The 18,571-nt window shown below is 39.4% G+C and overlaps 1 protein-coding gene across 3 annotated transcripts in view; it reads left to right on the plus strand.

The window, feature by feature from the left end:
• Window positions 1-18,571, plus strand: part of LOC149187366 (transcription factor-like protein) — a 340,582-nt gene that overhangs the window by 240,617 nt on the left and 81,394 nt on the right. For all 3 annotated transcript variants that reach the window (XM_089411340.1, XM_089411338.1, XM_089411337.1), the window contains one exon: window positions 14,012-14,102. In XM_089411340.1, the coding sequence (XP_089267466.1) occupies window positions 14,012-14,102 (91 nt within the window). The remainder of the gene's footprint in view (window positions 1-14,011; window positions 14,103-18,571) is intronic.

The raw sequence follows: 18,571 nt of genomic DNA on the forward strand, positions 1-18,571 counted from the left end.
TCAGATACTGGGCAATGCAGTGTAGAGTTGGCAGCGGTGTAGTTGGCACAAAGCAGAGTCAACAGCAACACAAAGGCTTCAGTGACATCACAAAGACTAGCAACAGTCAGAGACTTAGAGACAAATGCATCATATTGATCACAATTGATTCAATATTTTGGATGCTTTTCAGTTGCAATGGTTGCAGTTGCAGCAACAACAGATGGAGAGGGAGTTGCAGTGCAGATGCAATGTTGGCAGCAGTTCAACAGGGCCAACAACAACACAAATATAACATATATCAGAGTTGCGTAGTAGTTGGTGGGCAACAACAGCCAGACATGAGTAGCGTGACAAGAGGTGGTGCAGAGATAGGGTGTTGCTTCAGTGGGTTGCAGCGCTAGAACACATTCCTCTCTAAGAGGGAGTGTTAGTTTTCGTGGCATCAGATGTGTTCTAGCCACGAAATTTGGTGGAGAGGCTAGAATACATGTATTCTTCAAAACCCATAAATTGTTTCTGGAAATTCCACCTATAGACGACTTAATTAAAATAATTAATCAGTGTTTTAATGTTTCCTAAGTCTAAACTTAGGGAATATGATTAATTAAAGGGTATTATTTAAGTCATGGTGAGAACCTTCTAGAAAAAGACATGGATCGAGTTCTAGTTAATCATAGCCATTGATTATGTTTTAATCTTGTTCGTGTATGTCTCAACGAGAGATTATAGGAAGAAACTTGATGGGGCTTGGAGAAAACACACCAACAATTCGATTTCATTGGTAGATCGATTTCTAGAGTAGCAGCACTGAGTTGCCAGAGAGAGAGCTAGTGAGCTCGAAGCAATGAGAGAGGGGCAGGGATAGTAAGGCCAGAGGAAGATTTTCCAGCTCCGGTGAATGCATTGCAAAGCGGCAGTGCAGTGCTTCAAAGGGGATTCCGTATTTTGCTGGGGAGAAGCAGTGATTCAGTGCCAGAAGCCGGAGAGAGATTCCGGAGGCCAGGAGGATCCATCTTCCAGACATCAGCTGATTAGATAGTGAGAGGAAGTAGTTTCGATTTGTAGGATGCAATATTGTGTAGGCTGACGCAGTGACTGCGCAGAGGCAACAAAGAGCAGCTCAACTTGAGCCAAGGTCAATGTTGGATCACCAACGGGAGTGAGATTTTTCTCACTAGATTTGTTATCAGTCATTTCTCTATATGGATTGTTAGATTTGAGCATCCATAGTCTTGTACTAAGATTTACTACTGCATAATATTAAAACCCTCAACTTCTGCACCGGTTTTCCCGAGTTGGGGTTTTCCGGGGACATTGGTCCAAAAATAACTGTGTATTTGTGTGTGTGTTCATTTATTCTTCTAACATTTTTGTTTCTTCTGCAATATTTATTTTGTGAAGTTTGCAGTGTATTTGATTCGATATTTTCCGTAGCACACAACAAATAATTTGTTTAATCAAATTAACAAATAGAAGAATTAACATTTGTTGTTGCAATAGGATTATGGTTTTCAGAATTTTCATGAAGAGAAGAGATTCAAGGGTTTTCACCTGAGGAGGGGTTTTTGCTAGTTTTGGTAACCTCGGATGTGCTCTAGCGATGAAAATTGGTGGAGAGGCTAAGGCACATGAGTTCTAAAGAACTCAGAAATCGTTTGGTGAAATTCCACGCTGATTGTATTTTATTAAAATAATTAATATTTTTGATGGGGTTCCTAAGTCTAAACTTAGGAAAATTAAGATATTAATGGGTATTAATAAAAATATGGGTCAGAATGATCTAGAAGGCAGATCAAGTCGTGTTTTAATCTTAACCGTTGATTAGAGACTTAATCTCTGTCGTTGAAGTCTCAACGAGAAAAGTATAAGAAGGAGGCTTGGGGTTCATTTAGAAAGACACATAGGGGAGAACGAATTGATCTGGAGTTTGATTTCTGGGGCTAGGAAGCTGAGAATTCGAACTGAGTGATCAATTGTAGTAGAGGGGTAGGGATAGTACGAAAGTACTGACAAAGAGGTGGAGAGAAGCTACTGGAGGCAGCGCCGCAGCTAAGAGGACTGACACTGGGCCAATCTGGGCCCACACAGGTCTGACGCAGAGCCAGAAGGGCCAGCGAAGAAGCAGAAGTTGCCCTCCAAGCAAAAAGCCAGAACTGTCGGAACAACTAGGAAAGATGACGTAGTGGGCAGAAGAGACAACACAGACCTGACGCAGAGCCTGTAGGGTTGACGCAGGGCCAACACAGAAGTAGCCAAGGTTAGCCAGTTTTGCTGCCGGAGCAACCAGAATCTATCGGGTGAAGTGAGGCAATACTCACTCAGTTTTTCCGCCAATGTATTTTCTCTGTCACTGGATTGCCGAGAGGGCATCGAACATTTGTATTCAGAATTACTGCTTAATAATAGAAAACCCTCAGAGCTACTGAATAGGTTTTCCTGCATTGGGGTTTTTCGGGGACTATTTTGTCCAAAAATAACTGTGTCCTATGCGTCTTGTTCTTTGCTCAGTTTTATGCAGTGTTGATAATATCGCCGAGATATCGGCGATATTCAGAAATATCGCGATATTTTCGGCGAGCCGAAATATCGCCGACCAAATATCGTGATATTTTCGAGTTTTGAAAATCGCGCGAGATTTACGATATTTCGGCGATATATTGGAAAATATCGCGCGACGACCTAAAATATCGCGGGTGACCCTGAAAACATTCCGCGCGGCCTATATAATTCGATTTTTGGTTTTTTTGAAGTCATTTTGGTTTTTTCTGAGCGCTGGAAGTCCAATGTGGTTGCTGCCAAGGAGGGTTTGAAGCCAATATTCGCCAATACGCCATCAACAACGAAGATTTCTAAGCTGCAAGTGCCAAGAACTATAAGACAAACTCGATTCTCATTCTTCCGGTTCCCTACAATCATTTGCTTGGTTTTTGATTTGATTTCAAACTGCAAGGGTTTGCATTGAACCACAAACATGAACCACTTCCACCGGACAGGAGCAATCAACAGACAAGTCACAAAAATATGCTGCCATTACCATATAATATATATGCACAGCGTGACAGCATAGAGGATTTACAGATGGCAGCTGTGTAATATGCTAGGCTGCAGAAACAATCAAGCATCTAATGTGCGGCTACAAAATATTTTCACAATTACCCATTCTGCAAACAACATTCAATATACAGTTTCTCATGATCTTAACTTGATGTCCTCATGTCAGTTTTTGGAAAGAATGTAGAAGTATGAATGGGATAAATGAGCATATATTCCTCCTCTTCTACAGCATTTATGCCCAAAAGATGTAGGGAATCATCACCTACAGCAGGTCTAGACTCTAAATTATAAAGTTATAAACCATTTGCAAACTACATATGTCATAAACCATCAGTAATGTGATGTCAAGTTTATGAATGGAATGAAAAACGCCTCTAAAACCTCTCAATAGGTATAAATTTATAATGCTGGCCCATGGGGATATTGAACCGTCAAATATTTGATTACCCTCGAAGAACAAAAATTTCAGGCCTATACACTTTAATAGAATGCCCACAATTATCTAAGTTCCTGACTTCTTCTATTTTCAACATACTTCAAGAATGTCTACCTGATGGATCTTAGAAGCCAATGATAACGCTTACAAAAACTCAGATGAAGAGAAGGATGATGATATTCTCAAAGATCCGAACCTTTTCAACTGCTAAAAACATGTTGTCATGGATAAGTATCAAAGTTTGAAGAAGTACTGTTGGAATTTGGAAACCTCATCTTTTCTCTCCCATATCGATGCAATCATCAAAATCCTCCCTCCATCAGCTCAAAAGGTGCTGCCTTCTTCTTCAAAGATTGCACCCTGCCTTGCTGGTTAAAGATGTAACTTTCTCTGTGCTCACTGCTATGAACTTATGAAGTCTAATAATGCATTATGCACCTACAACAGTGGTATAAGCTATAAGTTATAACAGTTGTATATTTTTCCCATGCTTGGCATAATTCTGAAAGAAATTGTTCTCATTCCGTGCCAATTTGCTATGTGTTTCATGTGCCATTTGGATACCTCACGTTACAACATGTTCATACTCTTTTGTTCAAGAGTATTCAACAGTCAACTTGTATTACACTTCTATTCAACAGTCAACTTGTATTACACTTCTATTCAACAGTCAAGTTAAAACTGTTTTGTAAAATGATGTGGTTATTTGTAATTTGAAAATTTCGTATTACTTATTAAGTTACTAATTCCAAGTTTTTTTTGGTGCTCTAGGTTTCCGTTTGAGTTAGCCCACTACAAAATACAAATATGCCAAAAGCCTTGGACCCATTTTGGGAGTATGGGAGCCCTGATGGTGGGACAAATCGTGCATATCTTACATGCAAATTGTGTGGGGACAAGATGACAGGTGGGATTACACGACTGAAATACCATCTTGCTAGACTCAGTGGACATGATGTTGGGCTTTGTACAGTTTCTAGTCCGGAGCTTATACAAAAAGCTCTTGAGGCAATTGAAGAAAAGGACAAAAAGAAGGAAGAGGCGGAAAGAAACAAAGCTGAACGTGCAGGTAGATCTTTTGGGATATCTTCTCCTGATTTTGGTGTTGAGGGTAGTGGGCCTAGTGGCCCTAGTGGGAGGGGCTCCACAACTGGCACACCATCACATGCTACTGCTAGTGTGAGTGCGAGGTCATCATTTTTTGTTCCACGAACAGGCGCTGGAGCACAACCTGGCATAAAATCGCTTGTTAAAAAAAAGGAGAAGCAAGAAGCAGATAGAGTCATGGGGAGGTGTATTTTTTGGAGCGACTTACCTCTCAGCATCACGAAAACCAATCCATTTTGGCAGCGAATGTGTGATGCTATTGCTGTTGTGGGCCCAGGGTACAAAAGTGCCACATATGAGGAGTTGCGGGGGCCAATTCTTCAAGCAGAAAAACATGACATCAACTCTAGATTGGCGGAGTTGAAAAAGACATGGGAAGTCACTGGATGCACAGTGATGTCTGATGGTTGGACAGATAGGAAGGGTAGGACCCTTCTAAATTTCTTGGTACATTGTCCTAAAGGTACCATGTTTATTAAATCGTTGGATGCATCAGAACATATCAAAGATGCAGCAACGATATGTGAGTTGTTAGATGGGTTCATTCGGGAGATTGGTGTGCAGAATGTGGTGCAAGTCATAACAGACAATGCAACTAATTATGTGTTTGCCGGCAGAATGCTTATGGAGAGGCATCCCACATTGTTCTGGACTCCATGTGCAGCGCATTGTCTTGATTTGTTGCTTGAGGATATGGGGAAACTCTCCTTCATCAAGGAGGCAGTTGATATGGCTAGGAGCATCCCCAAGTTTATTTATAACCATGCTTTTGTTCTTAGCCTTATGAGGAGGTTCACTAGAAACAAGGAGTTGCGACGTCCTGCTATCACACGTTTTGCCACAACCTTTATTACTCTTCAGTCTTTGCTTCGATGTCAGTTCGAGTTGAAGCAAATGTTTGTGTCTGATGATTGGCGTAATTGTAGATACAACAGGAGACCTGATGGGAAAGCCATTGCAAAAATGGTGTACTCTGAGACATTTTGGCGTGGAGTAGAAGAAGCATGTGCAGTTAGCGAACCTATAGTAAAGGTTCTTAGATTGGTGGATGGAGAGAAACCTACAATGCCTTATTTGTATGAGGGCATGGATAGGGCCAAGGAGGCCATTCGTTCCTATTATGCAAACAAGGGTTCTGCTAGCCTTGATAAGCAGATGATGTTATGGGATGTGATCGATAGTCGGTGGACAGGGATGCTTCATCGACCCATTCATGCAGCAGCACTCTTCCTCAACCCCACATTTTCATACGAATGCAACTTGGATTTTGATGGCGAGGTGATGGAAGGGCTCCATTCCTGTATTCAGAGGATGGTACCTGATCTTGAGCTTCGTAGCAAAATCAATCGCGAGGTATAGTGTTATCAGGATTGTGTTGGCCTATTTGGCTTTGATGATGCCATTAGGGAAAGGGCCCTCTTCATGCCACGTAAGTGACAAGTCATCACTCATTAGAAATTAGAAATTTGAATTTAATTATGTTTTAACTTTTAAGTTTTTGAATTTTTTATTTCATTATTTTGTTGTAGATATTTGGTGGCGAAGCTATGGTGCAAGGGCACCAAATTTGCAAAAATTGGCTATACGAATCTTGAGTCAAACATGTAGCTCTTCAGGGTGTGAGCGCAATTGGAGTGTATTTGAGAAAATACACGCCAAAAAGCGCAACAGGTATAACTTTGAGCTCAAGCCTTCAGTTGAGCAATTACACTTATTGTAATTTTTAATTTTTAATTTATGACCTTCAACTTCAAGTGTCAAGAGTCAAGAGTCAAGACTCATTACTTTTTTTGACACTCTTACAGGTTGGAGTTCGCACGCCTCAACGATTTGGTGTATGTGCATTACAACATCCGACTTCGAGTGAGGCAAATAGAATCACCAATGGATCCAGATGCCATTTCCTTAGACAATATTGATGTATTGTCTCCGTGGAGGGTGGAGTCTGAGGAGCCCATATTGGAGGAGTCACCTTCATGGTTAGAGCCAGTGACAGATGGTCCATTAGAGCAGGGGCAGCAAGAGGAGGACTCGGAGTCAGAGGAGCAGCAGCACTTAGAGGAGGAGCAGGAGCAGTAGGAGGAGGAGGACACTGCGGGAGAATCAGCATCAACACCATCTGCTATAGATATAGGAGAGCATAGCTCCATGCCTAGCACTCATTATTTGACATTAGGTGCAGAGGCAGGGTCAGGGCCTTCTACTACTAGGGGCAGGCCTGGCAAACAACCCATCATGTTTTCCCATAAAAGGGGGAGAGGGCAGTAGATAGATAGCTGCTAGTTTTATTTGTTATGCTACATGTAACTCATGATGATGAGATACTTTTATATATGTGATGTTATTTTGTTACTTGTATTGGTTCTCCACATTTGAGTCCTTGAATGGACAATTATCAGGGATCAACAGGATTTGGTATCGCCTTTGATATATCATTTCTATTTGACATCATATATATCAGTGTTTTCTTCATATTTATGTGCCAATGTGTTTATTTCATGTTGTTATTGCTTTATATGTTTAAAAATCTGAAAAAAAATGAATATATTATGCATTTTTTATGCTTGCCGATATTTTGCCGATTTTTTCGCCGATATTGCCGATAAGATATTTTTTGGACCCTCGCCGATATTTTCTCGATACCGATATTATCAACACTGGTTTAATGTTTCATGTAATCGATTTTAAAGTAGTGTAGGCTGCATAAGTAATTTGCTTCAGTATTTAGAGAATAACTTGATAATGTATATTAAAATCAAGTAGGTGAAGTAGATTCAGATTTGCTGTAGTAGGGGTTCCTTGAGGATTAGGAATTTTCACATGGTATTGGAGCATTGATTTTGAAACAGGAAGAGCAGATCCAGCGCTGAGTAGAGAGGCCAATAGTTGCATTTGGCAGCAATTTGAATCCCCTTGAAGGGATTGCGCAGTCCTTGCCGGGAAGCAGAGATTCCGAGGAAATCTCTCTCTGAGAGAGTCAATATAGTGGTATGGTTTCCAGTTCAAGAGTTTGTAGAGGCAGAGGGAGTGATGTAGAGCCTCAACGCAGTGCTTGAAGGGCGTAGTTTCTGCCAGGGCAGAGATCCGTCGGAAAAGAGAGAAGACACATAGAAGGGGAATTTTCTCCTCATAGAACTTTTCTTGCCAAAAAGTTCGAATTTCTCACTTGTCGGGTAGCAGTGCTGAGCAGTGACTAGAGGATTTAGTTTGACAGTTTGGGTGAAATGGCATCTCATGGGCTGAGAGATTAGGACAGGTTGGAAGGAGCTTCCAACTATGTCATATGGAAGACCAGAATATTAGCTGTTCTGGACGAATACGATCTCGAAGCCTATGTCAAGAGTGTTGTGGTTGTTCCTGCTGACAATGATTAGAAGAAGTACAAGGCCGAGTAGGGGAAGGCGAAGAGGTTCATTCTTGATGGAGTTCAAGATCATGTGGTCTCACACTTGCAGGGCAAAGATACAACCTGAGAGATGTGGGAAGCTTTGTCTTCACTGTATGAAGGCTCTTCCAAACAACTGAGGATATACCTCGAACAAAAGTTGCAGCAAACATTGATGCAGAAGGGAGAAAGGGTTAACTCCTATCTTCAATGTCTTCAGGACACTAGAGACCATCGTAGTGTAGTGGGGTCTACTCCTTAGTCTACCGCAATGGTAAGGACAACCCTGAATGGAGTCTCGAATGAATGGCAAGTCTTTGGCCAAAGCATATTGGGCAAGGAAAGACTACCTTCATGGGAGGAGATATGGGCAACGCTTTAACAGGAAGAATTAAGGAGGGACCTAGTCAAGGTCATCCTCAATGGCAATAGTGGGAGTGGGACGAAGACGAAGGAGGTGGAGGAGAACGTGGCTCTAGCAACAAAGGGACAGTAGAAGAAGAAGAAGGACATTTCGGAGGTGAAATGTTTTAGATGTGGCGAGATGGGCCACTTTGCATCCCCGTGTCCTTTGAAGCAAAAGGATAAGGATGACAAACATGATCCTAAGGCTGCTCTAGCAAAGACTGATGAATATGAGTTTGCCATGAGTGCCCACACATCTCCAGGAGGGAAATGGGGCAATATTGAGCTGTAGTCGGGAGGACTACATGTGGGCAGGATCCTTGAGGAGTTCACCTCTTGGATCAATTCCTTGCTACGAGAGCCCGAGATTCAGCAGTAGCGAGATGGACTTAGTGTCAGATGATGCAAAGGATTGTTTGGAGAGACGGATGCAGTAGCCTGAGACCAGAGACTGATCATCGCAGAGCAAGGTTGACAACAGTGCAGATGGCACAATGCATAAATCAGTGGCAATGCAAAAGATTCAGAGAGTCAGAGACTAGTAGCAGTCAGATTCCAATATTCATGGTATTATGCTAAACACAGTTAAGTTCAGTAATTTTGGATGTTTTCCAGATGCTTCTCTCAACAACTGAATTGCAGTACGAATGCAGAGTTAGTAGTGGCAGTGCTAGCAGCATATCAGATGCAGCGTTTGAGAGGGAGCTGTAGTACGGATGCAACAGTGGTAGTGTCAGTGGCAGTCATGGGCAGCAATACAGTAGCAGCAACAACAACAGTGCGGAAAGGAGGTGCTTCAGAAGTAGAGTGGCATGCAGTTGGACATTGTTGCTAGAGCACTTTCCTCACTAAGAGGGAGTGCTAGTTTTGCTCTAGCCATGAAAAATGGTGGAGAGGCTAAGGCACATGAGTTCTAAAGAACCCAGAAATCGTTTGGTGAAATTTCACCCAGATTGTAGTTTATTAAAATAATTAATATTTTTAATGGGGTTCCTAAGTCTAAACTTAGGAAAATTAAAATATTAATGGGTATTAATTAAAATATGGGTGAGAATGATGTAGAAGGCAGATCAAGTCATGTTTTAATCTTAGCCATCGATTAGAGACTTAATCTTGGCCGTTGAAGTCTCAATGAGAAAAGTATAAGAAGGGGGCTTGGGGTTCATTTAGAAAGACACACAGGAGAGAACAAATTGATCTGGAGTTCGATTTTTGGGGCTAGGAAGCTGAGAATTCGAACTAAGTGATCAGTTGCAGCAAAGGGGCAGGGATAGTTAGAGAGCACAGACAGAGAGGCGGAGAGAAGCTACTAGAGGCAGTGCCACAGCTAAGAGGACTGACGTTGGGCCAATCTAGGCCCACGAAGGCTTAACGCAGAGCCAGAAGGGCCATAAATTTAAAGTAGTGTAGGCTGCAGAAGTAATTTTCTTTAGTATTTAGAGAATAACTTGATAATGTATGTTAAAATCAAGTAGGTGAAGTAGATTCAGATTTGTTGCATTATGGGTTCCTTGAGGATTAGGAATTTTCACAGTTTTGGCCCTGGATTGCAGCCTACATATTGTGTCACTCTTCTTATTGTTTTGGTAGTTGTTTGATGTATCTCGCATTATAATAATAAGGAGCAAGGCTAATAAGGAAAATGAAACACAAGTAGTTATCAAGTTAAAGAGAATTAACATATTCATTGCCCTATTGAATTCTCAACAAGCCATGGAAGGGCTTCATTCTTCTTCTTTCCAACGTTTGATTTCAAGAATTTTTTTGGCTATTGGAGTGAACCTTGCTAAAAAACGTGGGGCTTATTTCTAGTTGGTACTCTGGGACGAGTCTATTAGATTTGAACCTAACAAAACCAACATTACAAAGGGTCTTCGACCATGCAGCTCGATGGTGGTATTCCTCAGTTTCTTCAGGGAGTTTTTGGAATAGAGGATGGTTTATAATAACTTTATATGCACTATCAGTATTGCAAAATGTTGGTCTTCTCCTTCACTGCTAATGTACACTACCCCGTAGCTGTCAGGAACATCCTTGTGAAAATCAGTATCAACTGAGAGCTTTGTTGGACACAAGAGTTGTTTTCAAGCTTGTGGCCGCTTTTCTTGAGCTTCTTTGAAGTTCTATTCACATATTCAGAGGCAAATATAAATGTTAAGAGGTAGGGTTTAAGATCCACATGTAGGTGGCGACGTCCATCGAGTATCTCTCCACACATCTCCAGGCAAAGGAAGGGTTTAAAATTAAAATAAATGGTTCCCCACGCTTAGGATGCGAGAGATCTAGATTTCATTTTGATCACATGAAAATGGCAAGTTTGACTATAAAGAATGACGAGGCGAGGAGCAATAACTAGTTTGTGCCTAGCGAATAGACTTAGCATTGTGGCTCTCATCAAGGATTTGTCAAGCGCTCAGGCAAGAGAAAACTTCCACTATGGTTCTGACTTCTAATCAAGCGATTGTGGGTTTGAGTAGAGGAAACACATATGACCAACCGGGCGAAGATGGCAGGTCAAATCAATATGGTAGAGATGGTAGAGGAGTTACACTACGAGGGACAAAAGTGCCTAAATTTGGCTTTGATACCATGTCAGGCCAAGGAATAACTCTCGAATTGGATGATTTTAGTTTTGGTGTGAATAGAATTATATAACATTATAAAAGCTACCCTTGATCTTCCAAGGTTGATGTAACAACCAAAAGTCGTATACGCAGTGGAAATATTAAAATACTTCGTAGACAAATACATGCATTGTAGTATAGTAAGTGTAAATTGTATATTATATAAAAAATTGATGTAGGATGATACAAATGAGAATGAGGATCCTGTATATATAGCTAGGTAATTACCCTTTCACTTACGGTTATGTCCTTAGGGACATACATTTTCATTAATTCCTAACTAATTAATCATTAATCTTATTTGTTGTCTTTTACATTATTTGTGTTTATTTTTATATAAATTTAGTTTGTTACAGTCGATTACTATTCTAACCATTCATATTTCCCTTATTTACATATTTACAAAATATTCACCAAATCCCCTAGGATTAGGTGTCTAAAGTGAACAAGGGTAAATCATCTTGCTTGAATATTTTCCCTCTCTCACTTCAAGTTTCCAAGGTAACCTGTATTGACTATTTTGAGTGAGGTTTGCTTGTTGGTTTGTATTTTCTACAATAGAATATCATATATCAGACCTAACATATATTTCATTTGAACTCCTAACCTTCATCATATTGAGTGTTTATACATGGTGTTTTTCTTAGATCATTGGTGAAGTGTGTAGATTGGGATACCCCTTGTGACATTCTAAGAGTTGGCTTAAAGCGAGAGGAGAGTGCAGTGAGGTGACAACGAGTGTATCTCTTGTGGGCTTACTATTTAGCACCTTGACCACACCTTTCCAAGGCTGCTAGTTTAGGCGGCAACAAGGAGTTGTAGTAAGCATACACTCACCAAATTCTCTAATTCTAAGTCAACCAAAAGAAACAAAGGGGTCAGGAGACCACAAGCCCTCCACATCTCATAAAGTGTTCCCTTAGCTAGGTGTAAACATTTTCAAAGCAGGGAAAAGATGAGGCACATGTGGCACATGTGGGGGGTATAGATAGCATATCAAAAAGTCGAAATTAGAAGATGTCTAGGTGACAGGTCAGATACAGAAGGTGGTACTCCATGCTAAATAAGGTAAAAATCATCTTCAAAGGGGGTTGATCACTCTAGGCCATGTTTACTCTGGAGGAGGCCCACATTTTTGCCAATGAAGGTTCCTCATGAAGTGTGCTCTACCTCAAAAAATAGTAAGCTCTAAAGAGCTAGTATTTTCCAAAATTAGTAGCCCGCCATAAAGTCAACTCAAATCAACTTGATTGTGAAAATAGCAAGTAGGGCCTGAAGGGGGGTGGATTTTTCGAGGCAAATTATATTAATGAGCAATGCCAGAAGAAGCCATAAGGAGGCTTCCCCTAGAGGGGTGGTCTAGGTTATGGTTGACCTAGTAAACATGGAACTTTTCAAGGTAGTGTACGCTAGAATTCCAAATATAGTAAATGCATCACCTATACAACCCAACAAGAATCCTCTAGAACTTGGTAAAATGGATCCAATCCTTGAGAATTCAAGATTTTCTAAAGACTTGAAATTTGACTTGGATATTGTACAGTAAACTAGGTTCCCAAAAATATGATCCCATCTTGAAAATTTCAAGGCTAAAAATATACCGAAATTTCGTTGTCTCAAAATATGCTCAAATTTGAACCATGATAGAATCTCCTATAATGGATCTCGAAAATGTATTTAGTCTTCTATTCACCCAATACCCATGGGATTGCTTGGAGAACAAGTAACCTCAAACCTATGACTAAAAATAGCTAAAAATCTCAGCTCCTCTGATTTGGCTAAAATTTGAACCATGCGTACATCTCCATAAAGGGTCATCAAATATTTAATAAAATCCAAGGCAGGCGACTTTAAAGAAATGCAAAATTTACGAAGAAAGTGAATCTTGAAATCAAGAAAGTGGAATCTCACCAATCTGACCATACCTTCTAGAAGTCTTTGACCTCTGATAACTGTTCTAAATGGTTCGAGAAGTCTGCATATACAGGGAACTTGTGGCCAACTAAAAACCTACCCCATTGATATGAGAGTTTGAATGTAATGTGTGATCTGGATGTACCTTTTTTTGACCTACCTACCTAAAACATTGTACTATCCTGAACCCTTTAGCAATAAAATCTCGCGACTGCATGTGAGTCTAATTAAAACTCACAAATCGTTGATGTCAAATGATGGACTGACCAACCAGTCCATTCCATAAGGTATCCATAAACCATCTCTAATGAATGCGTAATATGAATTGGGAAAAATCCATTCTGATTTTTAACAGAATCTATCTTTATAAATCATGCATTGGATAGACTATGAGTTGATTGAGAGCTTTCATGATAATTCTTGGGTATTGTGTTTGATGCTTTGGTTATTCCTGTCCTCCTCTGATTTATTTACTCAGACATGTAAGATTATTTCTTGACATGTATTATCATTCCAGAATACAAAATCACAACTTTAGGTGGATTATATTCAACTTAGAGTGTATTATATGGGTTATATGGACTTCTTCTGCAGGTTATCATTGCATTATCTCATAAATTGAACTTGGAAGTTGGCTAAAGTGGCACTTTTCCTAACTACTTTGTCAACCCTCAAGGATAGATGTTGATATTCATTTATGTGATAGCTTGGATGTTCGATTGAAGATTGTGCTTTTTCCCTGGAGTGATCAGTCGAAGAGCTAAAGAATGTGTGATGCTAAACGATAAAAATACAATGGCTTCAACACCATCCATGTTTACCTCTGGATTGTCCTCTATAATTGGTATTCTGAAAAAGTTAAAGAAAACATCCATTGCATTGTCATCTCTAGGAGGTGTTGAAGGATAAAGATTTTCATTTTCATAATATCGATGTATGTTGGTATTTCTTGGAGCAACTTGACCATTTGTTTATGAGAGAAATTAACTCATATAAGTGCAGACAGGCCAGTTCTTTAATGTACAAATTAGAATTATTGTTAGAAATATTTATCTTGAATTCATTAAACCAATAGCTTGATGTTGTTATTTCCTAATCATGCAGGCTTGAATATCAACTTCCAAATCTAATTGTCGGAGGAATAACAAAAGAGAGTTTGTACAAAGCCTTTGCAAATGGTATCACAGGGGAGCAGGTAAATGTTGCATTTGGTTATTTATAATTATACAGAAGGTTTAGGTAATTCTCATGAGCATATGATATTATCCATTGTTAAACTTATGAATAATGAAATGTTCTTGATTATGATAAATCTAGTATAATATCCACCTAGAAGATTCTTGGAAGTTGGCTTGGGTTGACAAGTAATCTAAAAATGCTCATTGGATATATATATAGCAAGTTGCAAGTGCTCTTCGGCTAAACTATTGCACTATGAGGGGTTTTCTGTGCTGTCAAAATCAACAAGGGCTTGCACCTGGCCTCATTGGCACCCACTTGGGAGGTGGTACCCCTCATTTTGCATGAGTCCTACATTAGTGAATTCTTTCATTATTGTGATTTTAGTCAAAAAGGAAGGTTTACAGGTTGATGGAGCTTTAGATGGCCTAGGAGTTGTGAGTTCACTGATGATTTTGATGCCTTGGTTGATAGTTGACGAGATTATGTAGTTATGGATTTCTTGATGGTGTTTTTCTTGGTATACTTGCTTGTGATAGAGAGATAGCATTACACTTGGCTATGCGATGCTCTAGTCTTCATTTATGCTGGATGATTGGATATGAGGATATATGAGCCCCTTTATGGAACTCCCTAGCACTTTTGGGCTAAGTGGACATTGTATTGGCATCTTCATTTGGTTGGCTTCATCATGGCATAGAGCGCTTAGTATATACCCCCTCTTGTTGATATGGTTTATTACTTTGATGGGTGAGTATTAACATGGTTATAGGCAACTACTCTAATGCCCTAGCTCTTACGGATGTTTTTCACATATGGATAAGATGCTTATGAGGTGGAGCATGATCCTATGTGGGGCAGCCCTTCTTTGACTCATATATGGAAGCACATACACACTTTTCATACTCTTATTGCTTCAATAATGAGGTCGCACACCTCCATTGATGATATTGGATGATACTTGGCTACATTGGCTGGATGTTCTAGTGCTTATGGATTGATTTGGCATGATAGACTCCTTGTTTGAGGAGAGCACTCTCCCTGTATTCTCATTTCTAGATTGTTTTTTCCTTCTCAACAGCTATGTGTGACATGATGTAACATGATTTGAGTCTCATTGTGTAGATGTCTTTGCTTGATTGGATACTCTTGGCACATTGATGGATTAGAACTACCATTCTTAGTGAAGTGTTCCATTCATTCCCTCTTATTTGCATAGATGTTGAGGCACACTCACATGATTTTGCTTGCTTTATGGGTTCGTTCCATTTCTTTATGGATCTAATAGATTAATTTGGTAATTTTGCATATAGATCTATGCCTTGGTAGACATGTTGATGTTTCCCTATGTTTGAGGAGTTGTTTTGACAACTATTGGACCATTCCTTGCACACTTATCAATGACATCCACTTTTGGAGGAGTTTTTGGGGGGCATCCTAGCTCACAAGCAAATATATTTTGACAAAGTGCCTAGATTGTTTCCATATCAATGCTAATTGATGTAGAATGGTTGTGGGGTTTTCATATTGTTATGTAATTTTGACGAATATTGAGCGGGTTATGGTGGATATAAGGCTGCTGCACTAAAAGTCTTCACTGCATTTTGACCAACTTTTTGAGGAACATCTTACATTTGTTGCTCGAGTGTTTTGGTTGTTCAAAAAGAGTATATTCATGTATGCAAATGGTGGAGGAAGCCTGTTGAGAAATGTAGCTATGCTCAGTTTTCATAATTGCTATTATACTTATATCATTATATATTTAATGTAAAAAGAGAAAGAAGGAGGATAATTATTGTTTTTACAGGCATGGGTTTCATGCTCAAGTCAATTAGGTCAAGCATGTTCCTCATGCTTCTAGGGCTTGTCAAGCCAAAAGATTATTTGAGAATCATTGTCATGTATATAAGACCTTAATAGGCATTTTGTATCAAGAAAGAAACTTTATTTTTGTATCTGAAGTATCAAAAGAGTCCTCCAAGACCAAGTCGGCCTATCCTAAAAATGTCGGCCTAGAAAGGCCTATTCGATCACATGGAAAGGTATATATAGAAGTGATTTTCATCCTCATTTGCAATCCACAATCCACAAGTTCGATTTGCAATAGAACGAAGAAGGAAGGAAGTGCAAAGAGGCTAGAAGAGAAGAAGAAACCTTAGCGAAGGAAGAAAGACCTAATTCTTGACTATTTCTGCTCACATGTGCGTAGAGGGCAGGGGTTTCTAATCTGTTGCAAGGACGAAAAGTTGCAAACCAAGTTGTAGACCTGCAGTTGAGGGTCGAAACTTTGAGTTGACCAATAAAAGAGAAGTTTTACTTTTGTTGACTTTATTGACTTGGGCTTATTCGAAGAAGCATTTCTTTTGAGATTGACTTGATGCTTGTCGGGAACCTTTGTCTTGGTCCAAAAGGTCTTGAATGTCTCATTTTGTCTTGGTTCTATAAGAAGAAGAGAATTTTGATTGGGTTTACCAATAGGAGAGGGGTTTTGCCCTGGCTGAGAGCCTACATATTGTGTTCTATTGTTCTTGTGATCTTCATGTTCTTTATGGTTTAATATTTGCTTGATGAAAAGAAGACAAAAGAAGATAATATAACTAAAATTATCACTAGCTATTATCAAAGTAAGAAAATATTTTCTGCCTTTTGATTTTCTAACAATGGCTTGCATATAGAGCAATGCTTAATGTGTTTTGAGGATATCTTTGAAGGAGGTGTCCATTTTGGAAAGATGCACATGGCATAACTAGTGAAGATTGGTAGCTTTGGTCAGAATCTTCACTAGAAAAATGATGGTGAAAAAATAAAGAATGAAAATTTATATTTATATTTATATTTTGCCTCCAAAATAGCTCAAGTCGACATCCCTTTTTGTTCAAGTCGGTTGGGCCCCTTAGTGGCACCCATTCAATCCCTTGTGAAGACTATACATATGGGACACTCTCCTCCTTACTTGAGCAATTTGCATCACACATATTTTGTTTGCTCCACTGAGTTCTATGAAAGGAAAGGAAGATGGAAAACAAAGGAAGAAAAGAGGCTTGACATCCGTGAGGTCATTCTTTGGTTATCTGTTATCTTTGATATTTTGTTTATCTGGATGTATAGCTGGACATTGAACTCTCTCTCTCTCTCTCACATAAGGAAGGATTTTCTGAGTTTTCCCTTCGTAGGTTTTGCCCTGGCATAAGGCCTAATTTATCTGGTTCTTTTCTTTTGAGGCTACTGTGATGTGCTATTGCTCTTTCATGCTTAATGAACTAATTTTTCTTATACTTCGTAATGAATTAAATGTTACATGAAATCTAATAGTAATCATGATTATTTGAAGCTATTAAATGTATAAGAATACGTTGTTCTAGAATTTCTCTAATAAATTCAACATGGAATCAGAACTTTGGGGGGGGGGGGGTGCATTAAAGAGCAGATAGGCTGAATTTCTATGACTCATTATTCCTGAAGATGCGAATTCCTGAGACATTGTATGAATTTCCTGAGGGATTATGTAAAGTTTCCTGAGGCATTGTGTAGACCTGTGGCATCATTCTGCTATGACTCAGATGCGAGTTCTGTGGCATAATATTCCTATATCAGATGCGAGTTTTGTTGCATCTTAAAAGGGCTCTATGTCAATCAAAGTTGTCTCTATGACTAGTTGTGAAATTACCCTGTGGAGTAGCCTCCTCTTGACTATGATCTTGGTTGAATCTTTGTATCCAAGAATTATGTTCAGTTTGGGTTGAAAAGGAGCATTTGAACTCTGTAGCGGAACTATAAGTTGATCCAAATTTCTCTTCAACGATATTGAGCTAAGCTCATGTTAATTTTCCATTGTTCTATGCTATTACAATTACTTTAGCCCAATTCTTAACTTCAATTAGCAATCAATTCAATCTTCCAATAAATAATAGCAATAGTAGATAAAATAGTAAATGCCAATGAGCAATAAGAGACAATTAGAAGCAATGGCAAGAGACACCAAGATTGGTCAAAGACCAAGGAAAAACCCCACGAGGGGGGAAACCCTTTCAAATTCTTCTTATTAAATTGTCATAAAATGTTCAACAGAGAGTATAATGATCCAATTCAACAATGCATCAAAGTCAACCATTGACTATCCAAATAGACAAACCAATATCCAACCAAGGATGAGCCTCAAAAGTCAATTCTGGCCAACTGTCAAATACTTCCATTTTTTTCCAAGTCAACAGTAGTCAAAGTGTACCCTGACCGCACGTTTCCAATGGGATCTGCCATAATTTCCTGGATGAGCAAGTAGAAGAGATCTGTCGCTCTTAGTACAACCGAGGGCAGAGTATATTGCAGCTAGTATGACTAGCTGTGAGGCGATGTGGCTGCAAAATTCCTTTGTAGAGTTGTTTGATCATGTGCCAGATACGACTGTGATATATTGGGACAATCAAAGCGTGATCAAACTTTTTGAGAATTCAGTATTCGAGATTAAGTACCACTATATCAGAGATT

The sequence above is a fragment of the Pinus tabuliformis genome, chromosome 3_1 (assembly GCF_031772625.1).
Source record: "Pinus tabuliformis cultivar Carrire ecotype Pingquan chromosome 3_1, CPIR1, whole genome shotgun sequence".
NCBI lineage: Eukaryota > Viridiplantae > Streptophyta > Pinopsida > Pinales > Pinaceae > Pinus > Pinus tabuliformis.